Genomic DNA, 23,985 nt, shown 5'->3' on the forward strand with positions numbered 1-23,985 from the left:
ACCCCGGTGAAAAATGTGGAATATTCCATGTTCCATTGACATGTTAAAGACGAAATCTGGATTATTAATGGATGGTCTTGATATTAGACGCATTTCTTTTACCAGAGTAACACTCTCAACTCAAATTTCAAATTCCTCAAATTTGAAGCATTAACCCCTTAAACTCCAGCTTATTACTGAGTTAAATGTGTTATCATTTCATATGATTCATAGAAAACGTACTGTGCAATATGTGAATCCTTAATTCTATAGAAAAAAGGATTTAGCTGTTTGTACTATATTTTTGTACAGTATATCTATGTATAGACATATACATGTTCTAGTATAGAGCTAACTTATTTTTTATATGTTTTTTTACATTTTTCAAAGAGAATTGTTGTCAGCAATAAACATTATTTGTGAAATGTTTGTTAGTTCTGCTATTTATAGATCTACAATCTACAGAGGCTGTTCAATAATAAAAGTAATACAAATTTGGTTACTTTTATTAGGTGTGCATTTTTTAAGCCTGGCCAGTTTTCACAAATATAGAAAGTCACATTTTGTTGTTGTTGTTGTTTGTAATTATGGCTTACTGATAAATACAGATAAATACAGGTAAATACAGAGACATCTCAGACAACTCGGAATAGTTTTGAGTCTGCTGTAAATCATTCTGCCTTTCAAGAAAGTCCCTAAGTGACTAGAACAGATTCAAAATATAGTAAACTGTTTCTCAGAGAGCCTTTAGCACCTTTCCCTAACCCTGTTCCTGCTCCAAAGTAGTAATCCTCCTTAGGCTATTGGGTTGCTTTTTATATCTATATCCACACATGGATTTCTAAGCTTCAAAAACAATCTTGGTCCTTCAGACTATACTACATTATATCCACAACATTAATAGTCTCAGAAGCTCCATCACCTCATTCCTTATTCCAAAGAAATGACTCTGATGTCGCACTCCAGAGCTCTAAGCCTGAATTTATTAAGATCATATGAAGACTCAGCGAGGTGCAATTCAGTCATTGTGCAATAACTGACACTTAACAATACTGAGTTACACCCCAAAATCTGTAGCTTTGTGATTAAAAACTGTACCAAGCACCAAGGGATTTGGGTAGTATAAGCAGTGAAGGCTTGATCCAAATTACATTCAGGTCAAAAGATGGTAATTATACTCATTAAATTACAACCTGTTACGATGCCTGTGGCACAGTTGTTGAATTCAAATGATTTCAGAGCTGAATAAACGTATGTAATTACAGCCTCCAATCATGTATATCACACTAACAAATCCATGCTGATTATTTGAGTTGCCTTTTTTTTTTATTTAGCCAAAAAAAAAAAAAAAATCTCAAACTTAGCCACAGCTTTGTTCAATCAAAGGCGATTTCATTAAAACTGTATGATACAATGAGGTAATTTGATCATTCTTGAAGACAATTTTATAGTAAGTGTACTCCAGCCATGCTGACTGAAATTACATAGCTACTGTTTAAAAAAAAATAAAATATTCACTTCTACCAAGCATTAAGCTCAATTTAATATTCAGCAACGTAATATGTATATTAGCAAAAGAAAGGAAGCAGGATGAAGCCTGGGTCCTGGATTAATCAAGGTCAAGATTCAATCAAGGTCAAGAATTAATCAAGAATTAATCAAGGTCAAGAATGCATTCTCATTCTTAACGTTAAAATCTCAGTACAGAAACGCAAAAATAAAGTCCACATTGAATGCATGCTCTCAAACAAGAACCCCAAACAATAAAGGTGAATTGATTGATTTTTTTTTCAGGGAATGCTACAGTGTTAGTTTCTTAGAAACCCTGCATTTCTAAATACTGCTTGAATGAACTTTTCAAGAGATTTCAGCTAAGGGTTTTCTTTGAAGAACTTTTCAAGTACTTTTTTTTTCGCCTCATTGATTAAATGTTGAGTGGAATGAGAAAGAAAATCACCTCAGCAATAATTGAAAGACCAATCACTGGAAAATGTGAGCTGTAAAATACTACCTCATTATTTTAAACATCATTATGGATGCACTATTAATGATTAACTAATTCAGGCACATACGGAGTGTTAAATTCATAAGCTGTTTCATTGAATCATTGTGTGAAAGCCCACCTTCGTTTTACACGCAACTACCCTTTCATGGTCACACTGTACCTCCACATTCACCCACCCACACACACCAGCACAGTGCTTTTTGACATGCCATGTGGCGCCTTTCTTCTCCCACACGTTGCTCTTTTTTTATCATCAAAACCGTCTTACTGCCTCATAATTAATGTGCTGTCTAATTTCTGTTAGATTAAAGGCAATACAATTATAAGCAGCAGAGAATGGCAGCGGAAACAGAAAACACGGCATAGATGGGGCTTTTGTTAAAGAGGAAAGCAGGGGTGAGGTGGTGTTCTTAGATATTAAATCATGGAGGAGGGAAAAAAAGAGCATTGTGAAACCACAAACCTGAAGCTATACCATACACGAGAATGTTTTGGCATTTCAGGAAACTACAGACCAGCGAGGCACCACTTACACAGAATAAAAAGAGGTCCGAACCTTATGTAAAGCTTTTACACAAACAGCTGACAGGCGTTCAGCATTATGAGCAGTGAGAGAAGCAGGATGAAGTAAAAAAAATTAAAAAATAGCCACCTACGCTGCAAAAATATCTTATGAGTTTATTTGTCAGTAGACTTGGGCAGGCAACTTAAATTCCCACAGCATGTTGTTAATACTTTTCTAAAACCTGACATCATTCCGGTGTCAGAGATGACATAGGCCAACATCATGCAGGCTGGAGGACTAGCTACTTGCCTGTGGATGCAGTGGCTTTGCAGGGAAAAGGAGGAGGAGAAGAGCTTGATCAACCTCAGCTGGGTCGCTTAACACACCAAGCCTTGAGGCAAATGGGCTACATTCGATTCTGTATCATTCAAAGTCTGAGACAATCTGAAGACGTCTGCTATATCCCATGGCATGTAGGTGAGAGAGCAATGAAAATGCAGCAGTTTGTGCGCTCAGAGGGAACATTGGTATGGAACACTGAGCTTCATGTTCACGCCAAATCTCTTTGGCGCACAGCTAGGCCGAGGATAATTTAGCCTGTTCTCAGTGTGTTGGTCTCTGGAGTAAATGGTTAGTACTGCACATTAATCAGTGGCAAACACTATAGCCACAAACACATAAACTCACAACACACATACACACAGAGTTTCACTGAAATAACAAATATCTGTTTCTACTGCAAATGTACTGTATATGGGGTTTTTGAATAGGAAATAGGAACGTGTACCTCTATTTAACATTTTATCTACAAAACCTTAATTCCAAGAAGTGTATCAATAACACAACAGTTTAAACTGATATGAAAACAGGTTGGATACCATTATAAAGGCTGGGCAAGGAAGTTATTATAGAATATTTATATCCTAATCAGAAGGGGAGATGTAAACTTGTTAAACATTTGAACAAAAATATCATTTTGTTTCTACATTAATAAAAAGAGTTCATTGGAACCTAATTTGAACCATCGGTATTACACACTGGTTTGTTTGATATTTGGTTTGACTTGGATTTCACTCTGAACATAATTAACAATCAACAAAACAACCCAGGCTGAAAACGTACTCGTAAAACTCTTTCATTCATTAATCAGAAATATGCCGAGAGAAAACGTGTGCATAGAAATCACAGAAATAACCTGAGCGTGGAGCCAGGGAATGATTAGAAAATTGCACAAATAGTTTCAAATATTTTCTATTTCGCATCCAATGTTAATTTTCTTTCATCAGTCCAGATTGACACAATGCATTTCTGCAGTGCTACAGCTCTGACCACTGTCCAGCTCTGTCTGGTCAAGATACTTGACATTTTTTCTTCACTTCAAGCAGCTGCTGTGATTCAGGTTTGAATCACTTTCTCATTGGCATCAGTCTCCCACTGGCTGTCTGAACAAGTTGGACTGAGACCACCTTGCTCAGATGCTTTCAGACCAGTTGTTTTTATCCTCACTGAGTGTGATTGCTATGTTCTCACCTGCCTAAATGAACTGTGTCATCACTTATGAAGGGATGACCTGCAGAGTGATCAAAGGTGGATGAATGACCAGCGCCTTCCAATTACAAACAGGAGTGAGGCAGGACTGCTTGCTGTCACATTTTTTGTTCCTGCTGGGTATTAACTGCGCTAAAAAGATATCTACAGCTCAGAAACGAAATGACATCCAGTGGACCCGCTGGACGCAGTTGGATGACCTTGACAACCTTGCCCTGCTCTCCCACACCCAGCAACAGATGCAGGAAAAGACGTGGACTGTTGCAGACAGCTCAGCCTGCCTGGGCCTTAACATCCACAGAGGGAATACCAAGGTCTTAAAGGTCAAAACACCCAATACAAACCACATCAGGCAACGCATCAGAGGAGGTGTAGAGTTTCATCTTGGCAGCATCGTCAACGTGCCACAAACCTGACCACCAACATCAAGATCAGGATCTTCAACACCACTGTAAACCCTGTGCTACTTTACAGAGCTGAAACATGGAGAACCACCATCGTAACCATGAAAATTATCCAAACCTTCATCAACATCTGCCTGAGAAGGATCCTTCAGCTCTGCTGGGATCTCAAGTGGGACAGCAGTCGGTAGAGGTAAAGATTCTCCAAAGGCGTTGAAGTTGGATTGGCCACACCCTCCACAAACCTACATCCAACAAAGTAAGGTAAACCTTTACCTGGAACCCACAGGGTAAAAAGAAAAGCGGCCGACCAAGGAACACCTGGCGTCGCAACCTGGAGACAGACATCAAGAGAACGGGACTCACCTGGGGACAACTGGAACAACTGGATCGAAATTCCTGGTGAGGTCTCGTTAGCGGCCTATGAGGCCATGATGATGATGATGATGAATGAAACGAACTACAGTAAGCGTGCAAAACACACCAGGGTTGCATTCAAACTGACCAAATGCTCCATGTGTGAAATTGTTTTTCTGAATTCCCTTGTTTCTTTTTTGTTTTTTACTGTGGTTATGCAATTGTTATGGAATTCAGTATATTTTGGTTTGAACTTTACACGGAAAGCTATAATTTCCATCCTTACTCACTCATCACCATCTCTGCATCATTAACGCTGCAGTTCTGACACGGCATTAGCTTCGTTCTAATTTGGAAAGCAGCATGCACATGTACAGGCATGTGTCGCTTTCCTGCAATTATTCAAATCGATACAGGAATAATGGATTTTTACAATTCTCCTGTCCATTTCAGAAATTTGATCTATATAGTCACATCCTGGTTGTGTTCCCATTTTAGAGGTTATTAAGCATCTAAAAAGTTTCAGCTCATGTTCATTGTGATTTTGGTATTCTAAGGCACAAATTTTATACAGAATTGATCAGAAATCAGAAATTTGCCAAGTGCCCATAACCCTTACATATATCATCAATAAGAACAACAACAACAGCATATTACTATTCCAGATACCAGGTGACGATTTCAAGGACAAGCTGGTGATTTCACCCAACATGACCAATATTGGGTGACCATCAATCCAAAATAATAAATAAGTTTCCTCATCAAGTATAATCAGTCCATCTGCTTCAACAGCTCAAAATAGCATGGAAAGATTCAGAAGAATTTTCTTTTTTTAAAGTTATGCTAATGATTCTATGGACAACATGCTGGGACTAGAATTGCAGATCTAATACATTACTAATGTAAGACTTTTTTATGGGGTTTTATTTGGTATTTTAAGGACATATGCTGCTTATTCAGGGCACATTTTTCCATTGTCTCACACTCCATTAGTAAGTTATTTTATTTTATTACTTTTGTGTTTATTAAAAGTTAATAATCATCTGAATCCTGAGTCCAATAGATATTTTAGCATTGGTTTCATTTCAACCTTAGCGGGGTGCATAATGCTCACAGCACATGACCCGTCATATGATTACATTTTTATGCTGAATTTTACCAACACAGTTATTTTTGCACAGTCTTTATTTCATAAATAATATATGCATAATTCATTATGCAAAATATTCTTAAAATTACTAATATTACTTTAAATTACTGTCATTACATTTTAGACATGTTTTACTCCCTCTCTAACCCGAACTATTATTATGTGAAATCAGGATATCGTTGGAATTGGCATATTTATTAGCTTTATTATAGCAGTAGATAATGTATGAAAGTTCTTTGTACTGTGTGGTGAGGCAAAGATCTTATAGTGTAGCCTGTCCACTCAGAAGTCATCTTGTAACACGTCTGAGCAGTTATTTCCAGTCATACAGGGCCACGCTCCTAACTATATGAACATTAACACTAAGATGACATATCAAACACAGATTTGAAATCACTAATATAATCTGGCAAAAATTATATGAATACTTTGTGGTCTTTGGCTCCAGCAACACAAAGTAACATTTTTATTTTTATTTTTTCAGTTTTCTCTTGCTAGCACATGTGTGTTACATCATAACAAGCATGGAAAAAGCTTGACAACACAAACCTTTTTATATAGTTGTTTCTATGGTAATGGAATCATCTGACCAGTGAGCTGTAGCTTCCTACTCCCTACATAAATGCACTACTGTATATAGGGCAAAACATAATGGCTTCTACACCCTATCTAATGCAATTGATGGTCAGTAAGAAGCCATTTAGTATTGGTCTGTGACTCACCTTGGTAGCTATATTTTCTGAAGTTTTTAGTATAAAAACTTAAAAAGTTTTTTTTAATAAAGCTTTTGTATTTGTTTGTTTTTGGGGTTTTTTTCATTATAGTTTGCAAATATTCTCAGCAGGTGTCTGAGGCAAAACAAAAGACATATTAGTAATGTATTAGCCAGAGCGCTACTGTAACAGAACAGACTATACTGTATATTATGGAATAGAGATCTTATGTGTAGCTGGTCTTTTTTCACACATTCACATATGTAGCTAATCTACAATAATCCATATCTCCCCTTGATTATCTTAATCAGATCAAGTTTGTTCCAGCTTTTTGTCACAATCAGTCAAGATGGTGCAAAAACCAGTCATATCTGAGTATTCGTCGGTGTAAGAACTGGATTGGCCTAGCTTTTTTTTTCTAATTATACCTTTGCCAACAATGCCTTTTATTATCAAATGGTACATAATATAGACACTACTCTGAGTGAAACATTCTGCCCTGGTCATGTTTTAAGCAGTGTACTGTCTCTGGTCCTAACAAAGTTTGTAAGTCAGATGAAAATATTTTTTTTTGATCTTGGAAATATTTGGTTGAAAGAGGAATTACAATACACCTAAACAGACACAAAGGATACATTACGTTTTCATGTCTGTGAGGCTGACAGGTGAGTTGTACCACATGCTCAATTTAATTATTTTGATTGTAGAATAGACATTCAGCAACACTGAGTCAGGATTTGGGAGATTGCTGTTGATCTTCAGACTCTAATGTTTAATGATCTTCAGATGAGTTATTTACCAACAGAAGCATAACTTCAGAAAGGTTTCACCAGATCACACTTACAGGTTTCAATCAGAGCCACAAGTTCAGCATGTTACATGAAAGGAAGGGAGGTAAGGCACGACAAGGTAGTGTTTCATGGCTGTTAGTGTTTTCAAGAAAGTCCATCAATATGAATTGAGGAGCCATCAGTTTTAGGAATCAAACCAGCAATTTAGAGGTGAATGTTCTGGAAAACAGGATAGGGTGTAGACACAGTCTTTCAACACAGTCATGATCATCCGTTTCCTCTGGAGCGTCAGCCAATGTAAGCATCATAAATGAGGAAGGATTGTTCATGGGTGCTTTTTGAATCTCAGCATTGAGATGATAGTGTTCAAAAGTGCAAGCCAATAGCCCCAAAGAAAATCCGTAACTGATAAAACACTTCAGTAGCACAGACACTGAGTGTGGACATTTGACTGTGACTGAATGTACCAAGGACTGGGGTGCAAAAGTCAAAACAGCAAGATGAGTGGCTTGTACTGCTCGCAAAGATGGCCTTTAAATCCACCCTGAATTACATCTGTAACCGCAATGACCTAAGAAATAGATATATTACATCATCTTTAGGTTTTATCTACCATTAATAAAGATCCACTTGGAAATGTAGTTACAACAGCATTGACCCACTCTCCCATTTTTTGAGGACAAAATATAAATGAAAAAAAAATTATTTTGAACCAAAAGGGTTCAATCGTAATATTAATATATATATATATATATATATATATATATATATATATATATATATATATATATATATATATACACACATACATATATTAGGATAAAACATTTTATCCTAATTTAACAACCAAACTCAATCAATTATCAATCAAAAGATATTTAACAACATTGGGGTAGGTACATGTCTTGCCAGTCTCCCTCAAATGGTATATCTGCAAAACCCTTTGTCATCTGAAACACCTATGCATTACATTACTAAAGTAAATCAGGAATACCACCAACCCACAAAATCAGACCAAGATCATTTAGTCACTGTGACTCTCAATTTGTTGTCATCGTACTCACCCAAGAGTTTTCTCCAATCGACTTGCTGGTGAGCCGACAATCTCTCCCAGGGTGCAAAACATCTGCCCAAGAAAATCCTGGAGAAGCAGTGGGAGGGAGGGGAGGGAAACAGGAGAACAGGGTGGTGGAGATATACATACAGTAGATGAGATACAGGGGTTAAAGAGATTCCCCATTGCCCCACAGCTCTCTACTCTAACTACGGTAAGAAAAAAAAGGCTTTAGACGTACGTTGAACTCTGAGGGCTTCCGGGAAGGAGTGCAGGCAGCCATGTTAACAACAGAGTACAGCATGTAACAGAAAACATAAGACACAAACAAAACGGTGGCCACACCAAGGCCAGAAGACACCATTACTGTACAACTGAATTTCAAATCAGGACAGAGGAAATGAAGTAAACTGCTGTAGGTGAAAGCTAGGTGATAACAAAACATGCATCCATCAAGATGGGAACAGAGGTATGTGGAGGACAACAGGCAAGTCAAAATGTATCCAAATATATGCTTTGTTAAACTATGATGACTCTATTGAATACTTTTTGTTTCCACTAGTGTCTAAGCAAACATCTGCATCTGAAATTATGTAATAAGCATAATTGGTTGTAAGTGGCTTATAAATAATAGTATGCAGGTGGATTCAAAAAGCATCAATAAGATGCACATGTGTGTATAATATAAGGCATATACTCAAGGACAATACAGCAAGTAGATGGTTTAAATTGATAAAAATTTATATGAAATAATCCTAAGTGTTTTTTTTAAAGTGCTCCATTACATTCAACAATATATTTGGATACTGATGATTGATTTTGATTTGCATTTGTAAGGTTTTATATCTCCACAATTTCAGTAGTACTTACATGCTTTGAGAGGTCTGGACTTTTTGAGTCAACATCATATCTGAAATTTATTTAAAAAAAAAAAAAAACATTTTAAATCATCACCTTGTAATTTGTATTTTGACTTTAATAATATTGAATGTGAAAAGACGCATAGAACATTAAAAATCATGACAGCTCAACTCAGATAGCTTTAAATATCTGAATGGATTAGTTTCACCTCTGGGTTAATTGACAGTTTGAACTAAGGATGATGTCTTTCTTCTTACAAAAAGACATCTGGAAGTGGGCCATAAAATAGACCATTATCAATTTATTAAGGATAGCTATAAAAGGAGCTTTTAGTGAGTTTTCAAAGGCTCTTTTAAGTCTTTTGAGTGGACTCGGTGTGAAAAGAGGCTGCATCTGGAGTAAAAATACAAAATCACAGCGTACTCTGATTAACCCTTATAAACATAAAGGTTAGCATTTTCCATTATCAAATCTAGCCATTAAAAGCAACATAGTGACATTTTGTCAAAGATTTCATTGAAATAATTGAAATTTAAAATAAACTTATACGGTAATCATAATAAACTACCATTTTTATTAAATGTTTAGACTCAGTAACAGCCTTTATTGTATTTCAGCAGGCTAAGGAAAAAATGAAGTGAAGACGAAAAAAATCAAGGGACGAGAAAGGTAGAGGCATGTGGCAAAAGAATTTATCAACAAAAAAAAAACTGTACAAAAGGAACAACTCACAAGTCAAATCGAAGGCTCTGTTTCTCTTCGAAGAAGTAGTCAAGAATGAACTTTCTGACAAAGTCCGGATTTAGCGTGTTGTCAATCACTTCAGTTCTGCCAAACTGGAGAAGGAATTGAGGGCAGCAGCATGATCCGGGTAAAGAAGACAGACAAGAGAGAATAGAGAAAAAGAGAGAGGCAGAGGTTATGAGGGGTGACGAGAAAATGGAGAAAATGAGGATAAGGAAACACAATAGTGAGATACTGGAGAGCAAAGTGTAATCACAGGAAATGCTTTCTTTTCAACAATAACAGTATAACCTCTTTTTTTCTTGCTGTCCCAATCTCCCTCTCAGTATCCCTTCTTCCTGTAACACTAAAGCTTGATTTGCTGAAGCAAGATTGGCCAGAGGTTTCTGTGTGCCAGGGCTAATTACAGCTATGGGCCCACTCATCGAGCTCAAGAGCACAGGAGATTGGTGACAATTACACCTGCTTAATTAGGGGCTCTTTCAGCCAATTCTGCCCCTAAATTCCAGCAGAAAGCAGCATGGAATGTGCTACTCCATTATTTTGCCACACTTGTCTTGGCAAACCAGACAAAATAATTGGAATGAACCCCTCCCCTAAAGATTACCACTAAATTCACTGAAACGTACTTAAATCTGATCTCTAATACGGAACGAATCGCCTGAGCTTTAGACCCGAACACTCAGACAGTTGATCTCCATAAGGTTTCAGTTTATTAGCATGAATTATTTAATGTGAAACAAATATCTCAATTTACTGTCTTTTAAAAAGAGTTTTAAAAAAAAAGAGCCTATCTTACATCTTATAATGTAATCACAGGATACATTGTCTTCAGGTCATCATTAGACATGTTAGACATTTCTTAAAGACAAGATGAAATCAAAACTGGGCTGTTTTATAATGTGCCTTGGTCAGACTGAGCATGATTCATCTGTACGTCAAATGGCAAAATTCTCGTTTGTTTGTAATCTTCCACTAAAGTTCAACAAAAATGTCTGTGTAAAATTACAGATGAAAAAAAAAAGTATAATAACCAATCATTTCATGTCAGATTTCAACTCCCCCTCCACTAGACCCAAAGCACAGAGATGCTCGCATGGTTGAGCACAGACTTTGGTCTGTGGTTTTGGACGTTGGTTTTCATGCATCTAAATAGTGCATTATTCTTTACATCACTAAAAAAGATGGCAAACAAAAACTGATCCATATACACTAAAAGGCCAAAAATATGTGAACACCTGACCTTCACACTCATATGTAGTTCTTCCTCAAACTGTTGCCTCAACGTTGGAAGCATACAATTGTATGCGATGTCTTTGAATGCTGTAAAAATTTAAGTTTTCCTTTACTGGAACTAAGAGGCCCAAACCTCTTCCAACATGACAATGCCCCTGTGCACAAAGTGAGATTGATAAAGTCATGGATTGTCAAGGTTGGAGTGGAAGAACTTGACAGAGTCCTGACCTCAACTCCACTGAACACCTTTTGGGATGAATTGGATAGCAGACTGCACCCCAGGCCTCCTCACCAGACATCAGTGCCTGACCTTACTAATGCTCTTGTGGCTGAATGGACACAAATCCCCACAGCCACGCTCCAAAATCTAGTGAAAAGCCTTCCCAGAAGAGTGGAGGTTATTATAACAGTAAAGGGGAACTAAATCTGGAATGGGATGTTCAACAAGCACATACAATATGTTTGTGATTGGTCAGGTGTCCACAAACACTCCATGTTTGTTTTGGAACATCCACCTTTCAAAAGATCAAATTCAATCAATTTCTGATAGATAAAAGCTTGTCTGTTCTTTCCCTTGGAAAATTCACATTGCAGAAGAGAAATACTGCATGTTCAAATTTCCATTTCACATTGACTTTAATTAATGTTGTCTTTCTAGAGTTCTACAGAATTTTATGGTAACACTTTTCCCAAGAGCAATGTTCACAGGACTACATAACAGCTGACCTAAACTACATTTATATTTATATTTATTTAATTATTCATGTTTATATACATTTATAAAGGCTTAATCCAACAGGTGTCACCTGTTGGATAACCAATAAGTTGATTATTATCTTGTTATTTCAAGATGTAGGTTTTTTCTCTCTCAAATTTTCTCATTATTCCGAGTTAATATTTTAAAATAATAACAATTAAGTGATCTTAATTGTTAACATAAACTTACGAGTAACTAATTTTAAATAATGAGATTCAAAATTACAGCATAATATCTTGAAATAATTACATATTAAATAAAAACAAAATTTCATTGTATCTTGAAACAACAATAGTTGAAGTCATAATAATGACATCATATCTTTAAATAAGAATTTATTATGTCAATAATGAGATATTAAGTAAAAATCTAATATGATAATATAAGATTAAGATACAATATCTTGAGATAATTAGATAATATCTTGAAATAATGAGTTTTTAAGTCAAAATACCCACATAAAATTTCAAAAACCGGCAATGTCATGAAATCATGAAGTTTGTATATACATTTCCTCTGACCCTATATTGTGAACAAAAGCGCACACAAAATTGTTATTCCAATCATTCACATCACATAGTTATATGTAGCCTCTCTGTTTCTTATTGGGGGAAAAAAACTAATTAGAAAATAAACAGTAGTGCTGTTGTAAAAACTGCACCATGTAGAACACTGTGCTATATTAAGGCAGCCTTTATTATTCTGTAATTATTGGTGCAGGCTTGTAATTGCATTTTCTAATTACTCATACAAATGTACAACCTAGAGCAATAAAGGAGCAAGACTGAAAAGCACCAGTACAAATCGGTTCAACCGTGGTTTCTAAGCTGAGATTAGACGTATTGAAGGTGTTTGTGCTGATATGAATTGTCTATCTTTCATCACAATTGACAATATTGTCTCAGCTTGAATCGAAAGTAAAGCTCTGTTTTTATATCTGCAAATAGGAAAGGAATGGCATGTGTATAGAGAAATTAAAATTCAGTGCAGTGTCAAATAAAGGGATTTAGGCTATATGAGCTCCACAGCGGCAGACGGAGACAAAGGTAAGTGGGTGAATTAGGAGTTGATTAGGTGCCCACACACTGTGGACTAATCTAATGAGAATCGGACGTGAAGCTGCTCGTCTGAAAACCCCATTACACAAACAAATCTTTCGCCAGAAACCTAAGCCAAGACAGTACCTACTCTGGGTGTCCAATAAATACACACATAAGACAGAACACAAGGAAGTCATATGGGCTGGAAGAAATGTTTCTGCTCCAGAGGACACATGAGGTTTGTAAGCATCAACAAGCTGTCCATTAGAATAAGATTTCAAAGAAACAGAATGACTGCAGTGGTATACATTTCTGTTTATTTTATTAGCTTTTGCTCATTACAAGGCTCAGAGCAAATGTTAAAATATTTGGTTATACAAACTCATTCACATAAGGCATGTATAATGCAGAATAAAATGTATTCTATTTAATCATGCAATTTTAAACAGGCTTTTGGATTGATTATGTGATGAGGAATGTCAGAAAATGTCAGGACACAGGCAACTCATTCTTGTCTCCTATCAAATAATTTTTTTTTTAATCTATTTTTCTCCCAATTTAGTCCTTTAAATGGCTGAGCAGAGTTATATATGAGAATCCTGAGCTATACAAAGTAGCTCAGTCGCAACAGCAAACACATGGCAGTATTTTTATATCCAGTGTTCTTCGATACTGGATATGAATAGCATTAGATTAACAGGACTCAATTATATTATGGGAAAGACAAGGCCCCCCTTTTTCTTTTTGAAGTTTATTTTGGTTCTTTGATATATTACAGACATAATAGGCAGGTTTATATTTAGACTATTTGCCATATATTTGGGCTACTGGCAGATTTTTAAAAACAGCCTCTGCATCCATGTCAGTTTGAATCAGCTGCACTGTATGTAAGGAATAAAACACAATGCTGTGTGCACTTAGAGGAAAATTACTGATTTGATTATTTCCCAGTAATAGCACATCGCAAATTTGTTTTATTTTTTATAGATTTTATATATTTTCCAACAATTAATTTTTTTTTATTAAAGAACGACACATTGTCGCTCCCTTGATATGAATAAGAAAAAAACATGAAATGTTTTAATGCAGTGCATTAATATAAACCTGTGATTTGAATTACAGACAGATCTACTGTCAGAGCTGCTGTTACAGAAAATTAATCAACCTTCTGACCAATCAGAATCAAGAATTCAAGAATTCATATACTATGTTATAAGACTGCGATAACCTCCTGTACTTTAATTTTACCCATACAAGTAGCAAACGTTTTCTCGAGGTGATCTTCAAATACTATTTATGCCATGTCGGTGGTTCCAGACTTACATTCCTCACTCTCATAACTACAAACTTTTGCTGATAGTGTCACTGTAGTTACTGGATAATTTATAATCGCTACTGAATAATAGGATTTAAGGTGAATGACTGAATCATCTGAGAATTTCAATTTAGTCTAAGTCGTGGATATTCAAATAGCAAAAGTGGTTAAAATGTCCATATTACAGTAAGACATGGTATGAGCTTTTGCACACCGTTTCTGTTTCTTCTATTATTTTGAAATGCCCAGCTTCAGATATCTCGAACTGCAGCTATAAACAGCATCTACAGAATATGCAGTTGAAAAGAGCATCAAAACATTCTTCCAGCAGCATGTCTTCCCTGTATTTCTGTGCTATAGAGCCTACAGAAGCTAAACTAGCTGATGCAGCCACACTTTGGCACCTGACAAGACTACTGAAAGTATTGAACCATTATAACATGTAGCTGTCCACACTTTACACCTTGCTAGACTGTTCTAACAGGAAGTTGGTCTGCTGCTCAGGGATTGCACTGGCAGTTGGCAGCACTACATGGAAGACTTCAAAATAAATGCTCTGTATTGTTTAAGTTGTGTGCGTGTGCGTGTGCGTGTGTGTGTGTGTGTATCACTAAACCGTAACTGTGCATTTGCACCAGAATGGAAAAAAATAAACAGTACAAGCTAAATTTCATGCAAAACTGACTTTTGTATCATAGTTCTCTAAGCTATGATGAGCAACAGTGGAAATTATCACAAACAACTCATTAAGTCAGCAGTTTTCCACTGCGATGGCTTCACATCCTTAATGACATACCTCACCTCTAAGTCACATTGAATACCAGCATAGTAAAAAAGACAGCTAAATCACATACACACACACACACACACACACACACACACACACAAATGTCCTGCAGGTGAACAAGCCTGCCTCTGTGTCTCTGTCTGCAAAACCTACACGTTTTTTTTTAAACACAGGCACCTGTCGTGTCAGATCAGGACAAGAAACTGTGAAGCATCTCTTATTGTGTCTTTAGTTACACAGCCTGCTGTGCTCACTGTACTGTATGAATGTATTTCTTGACTGTACTTTATAGGCATCCATCCATCCATTTTCTATACCGCTTATCCTACAGGGTCGCGGGGAAGCTGGAGCCTATCCCAGGGAGCATGGGGCACAAGGCAGGGTACATCCTGGACGGGGTGCCAATCCATCCCAGGGCACACACACACATACACATACACCATCACACACCTATTCATACACTACAGACACTTTGGAAATGCCAATCAGCCTACAATGCACGTCTTTGGACTGGGGGAGGAAACCGGATGGAGTGCCCGGAGGAAACCCCCGCAGCACGGGGAGAACATGCAAACTCCCCACACACGGGAATCGAACCCCAACCCTGGAGGTGTGAGGCGAATGTACTAGCCACCGTCCGCCCCACTTTATAGACATATGACTATAAGATTTGTGATATTACAGTGTCTCTATTAACATTAAGACTAAATCTAATTCCTATAATCAGGGGTTAAATTGCGATGCTGTCTAAAGTCTCCCTACATAATTTAATTAGAAACAAACAAAAAAATTCAACTTAATTTTTAAAAAAAAATGATGGTAATTCCAAGTGTGGACAAATCATGCATTTATTAGCTAGCCCACATGGCAAGTCAAACCTCCAATGCACTGTGCAGTACCAACAAAGTGGGCTAGAAATCTAGTTACATGCATTGTGTGTTGTGTTAGATGACAGCTTTGCATTGATTAATTTTCATCAGTGTTTCCACATACCTGCCTGTTCCTCATTCTGTAAAGATAATCTGTCATTCATCCAGTAAAACAGTTCCAGCCGTCAACCAGACTGCGACTTGGCTGATGTGTGTAGAGCAGCAGGAGGTGGGATTCAGAACAAGTAGCTTGTGCTATAGTTACATCTTTGAGGTGCGTCCCACCATTGTTGCATTGTTTAAACATATATACCAAAAAATGAAAGCTTTTTTTTTGCAAAAAAAACAACAAACCAAATATGACATAGGGTTTATTTTCATTTTCTAATTGTTAAACAGCCATTTTAAGCACTTATCATCCAGTTGTGTTGTCTGTTGCTTATTATTCATACAAAACCTTCCATTAAAATACAACATGGTCGAGTATTAGGGTGCATGTACCAAGTGAAAAGAAAGTTAATGGTCTAGTATGCGAATAACAGGCAAGTTAATGTAACAGGCAAGTTAATGTATGTTCCGCATCAACATCGTATTCATAGATAAATATGTAGCTGCTCTTTTTAGCCTTGAGATACGAGTAACAAAAATGAGGTGGAAGTGTTGGAAGGCTGATAAAATATGTGCATTCATGAAGCTGATATCACTGAGGCCCAAGTTCTATGATGAGTTTTCCGGTATTTTGGAAGATGGCATTTCTTTCTGTTATAATTTTATACGTTATTATTCAAGCTGCTGTGCTGCTGCTGAATGGTGCGGTGACGCTATACAGACATGCTACAATGTAATCTAAAACACTGATATAGGGTGGCTAATGCCCTTTATCATGGAGCGTAGGGTAACGAGGGGACTGGCATTATCGGGAGTCACAACCATTAAATCTTATCATTTCAGGAATGATAAAATGCAATACTCAGAAGGGGGAATATTTATCATCAGCATGCAGGCATGCAATCAAGTAGGAAAGAAGTCTGACTTGCTCATCCATACAGCAGTGGAATGAGGAAGGAAATCATTTCTCATACGCTATATTAGAAGCAATAAATAATGCTGGAGCACAAGCGGCGAAATTGAGAGTATGTCGCTTCTTACAGTACAGGAGTGGAGCGAACACATACACACACACACACACACACACACACACACACACACACACACAACAGAGGCTCTGACTTTGGTCACCAGCTAAGATGTGCTGAGCTGAAAGCCTTCAGCCCTTCAAAGATAAGTTTCATAATTGAAAGTAGGCTTGTGGGTGTATGTATGAGGAAAATGTTTCGTAAAGATGTGGTTAGTTGTGTCATTTTATTTGTGTTTATGTCTGTTTACCTCTCTCCACTGCTTCGTCTCGACTCCTTGTGTATACAGGACACACACTATGGCAAGAGAGAATGATTATTAATTTCATTATTAATTATAATATACGAACATCTGTACACACTTCTCTAATTTCACATCAGCTGTGTCTTGTCAGTAAACTTCAAAAAGTCTCTCTCTCTCTCTCTCTCATATACACACACACACACACACACACTTCTGAAGCATCTGTGTGGTGTAATATCAGATGCTGACAGGCTGGTGAGTGCCGAGTCTCTCCCTGAGCTCCTCCATCTTCAAAGAGCCTCTTTGGTTTTAAGTTCCTCATAGTTTAGGTTTCTCATAGTTGGGTAAAAAAGTAGCAATGTATACTAATTATAAGCTGTATAATCTGGCAGAATCATTGGAATATCAGACATACCAAATCGTAAACTATTAAATAAGACTCAAATGCTTATTGGAAGATAAACAACATATTCACCATATTAAAAATAATTATTTATAGTATTTTCACTCCTTGCAATTACACCAAAATGAGAAGTAAATCAAGTTGGCAGTTGAATGCAGAATGATCATTCATATATATATATATATATATATATATATATATATATATATATATATATATATATATGTATGTATATACGTGTGTATATATATATATATATATATATATATATATATATATATATATATGTGTGTGTGTGTGTGTGTGTGTGTATATATATATATATATATATATATATATATATATATATATATATATATATATATATATATATATGCAGAAAAACATCCCAAAAACATTAAAGATCCACCACCATATTTAACCGTGGGCATGAGGTACTTTTCCATATGGCTACCTCTCTGTGTGCACCAAAACCACCTCTGGTGTTTATTACCAAAAAGCTCTATTTGGTTTCATCTGACCATAGAACTCGATCCCATTTGAATTCCAGTAGTGTCTGGCAGACTGAAGATGCTTGAGTTTGTTTTTGGATGAGAGTAGAGGCTTTTTTCTTGAAACCCTTCCAAATAACTTGTGGTGATGTAGGTGACTTCGGATTGTAGTTTTGGAGACTTTCTGACCCCAAGATGCAACTAACTTCTGCAATTCTCCACCTGTGATCTTTTGAGATTTTTTGGCCACTAGAACCATCCTCTTCACAGTGCGTTGAGACAATATAGACACACGTCCAATTCCAGGTTGATTCATAACATTTCCAGTTGACTGGAACTTCTTAATTATTGCCCTGATGGTGGAAATGGGCATTTTCAGTGCTTGTGCTATTTTCTTATAACCAATTCCCAAGATCCAGAAGCTCAACAACCTTTTGCTGCTCATCACAGCTATATACCTTGCTCTTACCCATTGTTGTGAATGACTAAGGGAAATTGGCCTATGTGTTACCTCATATTTATACCCCTGTGAAACAGAAAGTCATGGTTGAACAATTTCCTGTTCCTAATCACCCAGGTGTACAATTTTTTTTTAAAATATCAATAGGAATATATTTCTAATATATATTTTCTCACATGAATTCACAGTGGTGCCAATAATTGGTGCACAGCTATATTTAACAAAGAAATTTTTTTATAGACCTGTGTTGTGTTTGCAATTGTTTGATATCCATGACAGCAGAGTATTTTTGTGATTTTTTTAAACAAAATATCAAAAACAATAACGACAATTTTTCACAGGCTTCTTTGCTCATATTTACCAAGGGTGCCAATATCAGTCTGGTAACTGCATATTTACTATTAATTTCTTCAGAACTGCTGAGGTGACACACTGGCTACTTTCTAATCATGTGTGGCTACAAATTAACATATTAAGCCAAAGTACTTAAGTACTTAAATCATGACAACTATTGTATTGTTAAATGAGTTAAATACAGATACTGTAAGCCAACTGAATTAGCCCACTGTGGCCTAATCATGGAGATGACACATAAAGACATACTGGACTGGCATTGCAACATAGATATATCATTAGCCCATTTAACCAATTTTTTTGTCCATTCCCACAAAATAATTAGCCTCAAAATATTAACACCTGGCTTCAATATTAATATATGGCCATACCTTATTAAATAATAACCACCATGCTGCCTCAGCGGCTCTGTATAGTGCACTATAAGCACCGTGCTTTAAGATAAATAACTGAGTAATAAGCCATGACTTTAAGAATAATGTGTCTAAAAACTGTGAAATCACTAGCATCTAAATGTGACATTACAGCACATTGTGAGCAATATATACAAGTCCAAATGTCATAAATGGAGGCCTCCATAAATGTGCAAAAAAAAAAACAAACTGCACAAAGCAGCACTCACTTGGGTCTGATTTGGAGAATGTGTCTTTGTCTAGAAGATTTCTGGAGGGAGGAAATAAAAAGAAAACATTGTTATAATATGACAAGAAATATGAGCCTTTGCTTGTATTTGACATTTGAGGGATTATTGAATTGAGTCTGTTGACAAAAAACAGCTTTATTGCAGTGCTCGGCAGATAGTGATTAAGTGTCGGAAAACTTTGCACATTTGAACAGTTGGGCAGTTTCTAATGTGATGCGAATAACAAACTGGTACAGTTACAGGAATATAAGGTATTATAATATATATAAAGTCTCTATAATGCATTAGTGTTATGAAGCCATTAGGCAGTCGATTATCAAGTAACTTGCACTTTGACAGAAAATATAGACGTGTGTAAGAGTGTATAAGATCGCTTTAATAAGTTTGTGAAGAAAGTGTAAATTATTACACACCAGAGCAGAAATATGAGTCCATTTAAAAAACAATATTGTTCAAGCAACACAGTCAATTTTGTCAGTAATATTATTCTGCCGTTATGAATATAAATGCTGAAGTTACAGAAAGATGATCATGTAGACAAAATTTTCATATTATAAAAGCTTATCAATACTAGACAAAAAAATGAAAACCTTTATATCCATTTTATAAATCTATGAATCTGACTGGGAAAATATGTCTTTGTATTTGAAGGTACAGCTCATATTACAAAAAAAAGAAATCGCTCTAATTCATAAAAGAGATGCAATAAAGATACATTATTACAGTTTTTATCCAGAACGCAAAGTATGTTATTGTGTATCAAACAATATTTTGTGACCTTGCTATGACCTTATGACAATGTCATTTAAAAAATAAAAATTTAAAAATGTCCATCTTGAAACATAAAATATCTTAAAAGTAGAATAATCCACAAAACACCTTATAATTCTAATATCTCACCTGCAGAATATGGCAAAACAAAAGACTGAAAATATTCATCAATGGTTTGCTAATACAATCAATAATTCTTATAATACTACTGAACAATGTTAACGTTAACAACACACTCACTGCGCAAGTGGTCAAAAATTGGAAGAACACTGTTGCCAGGCAACTGGCAAATATGGACAGAAAGCAGAGAATATCTAATAATTAAGGCTAACTATTTGGCTAGCTAATATATAGAAGTTAGATCTTTTACACAGACAATGACTACATTTACATGGACAGCAGTAATGTAATTACTGTCGACTGCTTGAAGCCATGGGCTGCATCCGAAACCACGTACTTACCGTCTATATAGTAGCTGAAATACATGTATCTCTCCTACTATACAGTAGGTAAGTGCTCTCTTGTTTGCCGTCAAACGGTTGAGCACTGCCGTGTGTGTACGTGCCCTGTCGCAAAATGCAGTGAAAACTCCCACATGACGTTAATAGTGTGATTAAGGTGTGTACATGTCTGTAATACACTTCAATAATGCAACTTAAACAGGAATACTCCACATGTCTTAATTCGATTTGTGTTTACTTCGAGTATGATTTCAGTCAGATTAAGGTAATCACTAATTGCTGTTTACATGCTGGTTTCTTAATCAGAGTATTGTCTTAATCGGGTTAATATCAGATTATTGTTGTCCATGTAAACATACTGACTGTAAAGGCAAAATGACTGTGGAAATGAGACAAAACAATCAGGAATAATAACAATTTCCTTAGACATGTTTCTACTAAGAAATGACTCCATGTGGATGAAATTATTCTGTAATTAAACTTAGCATCAACTAATAACTATGGGCTGCAAAACTATTCTGTGAAAAATAAAAATTGTGCCACAAATTGGAGCTATGAGAAAGCCTATTAGAAGATTCCACATGAATCTTCTAATGAAGATGGTAAACACAACCCAATTTGTACACAAAGTAGTATATATACTAGTAGTATAATGTAATGACACAAATTCTGGTTTCCTCAAACTCAGCTACATCACTCAAGGTCTCAGGTAGAGATGTGAATTTTACTGGGGGGTTTTTTCCCATTTCCATTTCCATTTATGGCATTTGGCAGACGCCCTTATCCAGAGCAACTTACATTTATCTCATTTATACAATTGAGCAGTCTTGCACAATGGCCCAGCAGTGGCAGCTTGGCAGTGCTGGGATTTGAACTCATGACCTTCCAATCAGTTGTCCAACATCTTAACCACTGAGTTACCACTGCCCAGAGGGTTAAGGGCGTTGCTCAAGGGCCCAAAAATGGCAGCTTGACAGTGCTGGGGCTTGAATCCCTGACCTTCTGATTAGTAACCCAGAGTCTTAACAGTTGAGCCAGATAACCAATGCCAGATAACGATTTTCCTCAGTTTTCTCCTTAATTAAGTCACCCATCAGACATCTCTCCACTGTCACATGACAGCTACCAACCAGGGAGGGTGTAGGCTATCACATGTTTCCTCCGAGGCATGTGAAGCCGGCTGTATCTTTTCTGCATCTTTTCAAACTGCTGCTCATGCAACACACTCGGATTAAAGTGCTATTCGCCCACTTCCGCATGTATGAGCTCACAGACAACATGTGTCACTAGTGTCACTGTGATTTATAGGAGAGAGAACGTATGCCAAGAGCACAGCCAATTTTGCTCTCTTGGACTCCCGGCCACTGATGATTGTGGCATCGTTGAGATTCTAACTCGCCATCTCTGGATGACAGGACGAACGTGTTTGTGTTGCACCACTCAGGAGCCCAGGGGACTGTTTTAAATCCTGCTCACTCAGGTATTATTTTTGTGTGTACCTGCCCACAACATTTTCTAGCAATTAGTTTGATTTCCCAAAATATAAACAAGCTAGAAGCCTAATTCAAACTACTTGAAAAGGCCTGCATGAAAGTAAAAACCTCTAGTATCTGTTGGATCTGGTAGGATCCCAGTCCTGATGCACACAAGTCTAAACCAAATGCTTTAAAAACCTTTCTGGCAAACTGTCTAAAAAAAAATAATAATCAAATACTATTTGATAATAATATCTGTATTTGTATTTGTATAGAACAAATTATCTGTTCATTCTGAATAATACATTCATCGTAGGTTACATCCCTAATAGAAACGTTTTCAACAAATTCCTTAAAAGAGCTTACCTAGAAAGCCAATTTCAGTGTATACAGTATATTGAACTTCCTGATGTAGGTGTAATAATTTGTTAGTACTGAAACAATGACTTAAAACTGGGTATTTTATGACTATATTTAATAATCCTACTGCAAAGATGCAGTATAATATCTGATAAATTCATATTAGACACTAGTTATTTTAGAATCTCACAACAGAATTACCGAATAATGAGTAAAAGGTCACATTATAGAGATTAAAAAAATCCTTCTGAAAGTTTCCAGTACACAGGAAGCCAAGTTCAGTGTTTTATATACTGGAGGGCAGATTCAGGAATGGAAAGAGTTTGATCTAGGTGACTCACTGCAATAAACCCTGAACCCCAATATTGATTTTCAGCCCAGGATTTTTGCTCCTACTTGAGTGCATGAGTGAACTTTAGAGTTCTGTATTGCCCTGAGCTACAAAACTGTCAGGGCATCCCAACATCTAAATCAGAGGTGACATATCTATTATAGTCGCTCACCCACTCACAATCCCAGGCTGAATAGCAAGTCATCAGAAGAAAACATAGACATTGGGTGTCAATAACAAAGAACCTGTGATTACACGCGCTCATCTACCTGTTTGTCTTTCCTGTACCATCTTCCCTCAAAGCCTTATGGCACACAACTTACCCTGCTTTCTCTAATGATACATTTTTATTCCCATGGCAATAATTATGATGTTGGCCCGAGACATAAAGATTGCAGGGAATGGTGGTGACAGGGAACATCCTGTAGAAAACTGCAGCAGATTTATCTAGAATCTTGCTATTCTCTCACACATACAAAAAAAAAATCACCATTTGAAGCATCTCTGAAACTAACTGAATCACTCTCTTTCTTTAGCTTTTTCAAGCAACACCTTGAAAGCATGAAATCTCTGATATCATCAGTCTTCACTGGTGTTCCCTCACAGAACAGTCAAGTATGATGAAACCAGTATGTATGACTCTAAATTTGGCATTTAGATCTAATATTTTACTAATGAACGCTTGGGTTTCTACCATTTTACAAATGATCAATCTGCTAGAAGGCTAGAAGGGTCATTCTTGAT

At 36.5% G+C, this 23,985-nt stretch overlaps 1 protein-coding gene across 1 annotated transcript in view; it reads right to left on the reverse strand.

Annotated features, from left to right (window-relative positions):
- The window catches only part of cpne5b (copine Vb), a 120,591-nt gene that overhangs the window by 68,609 nt on the left and 27,997 nt on the right, over positions 1-23,985 (reverse strand). The window contains exons 2-6 of the mRNA XM_053652482.1: positions 19,823-19,863; positions 17,499-17,545; positions 10,097-10,200; positions 9,374-9,413; positions 8,514-8,590 (exon numbers count right to left, since the gene is read on the reverse strand). Of these exons, the coding sequence (XP_053508457.1) occupies positions 8,514-8,590; positions 9,374-9,413; positions 10,097-10,200; positions 17,499-17,545; positions 19,823-19,863 (309 nt within the window). The remainder of the gene's footprint in view (positions 1-8,513; positions 8,591-9,373; positions 9,414-10,096; positions 10,201-17,498; positions 17,546-19,822; positions 19,864-23,985) is intronic.

This window comes from Ictalurus furcatus, chromosome 21 (genome assembly GCF_023375685.1).
Source record: "Ictalurus furcatus strain D&B chromosome 21, Billie_1.0, whole genome shotgun sequence".
Classification (NCBI taxonomy): Eukaryota; Metazoa; Chordata; class Actinopteri; order Siluriformes; family Ictaluridae; genus Ictalurus; species Ictalurus furcatus.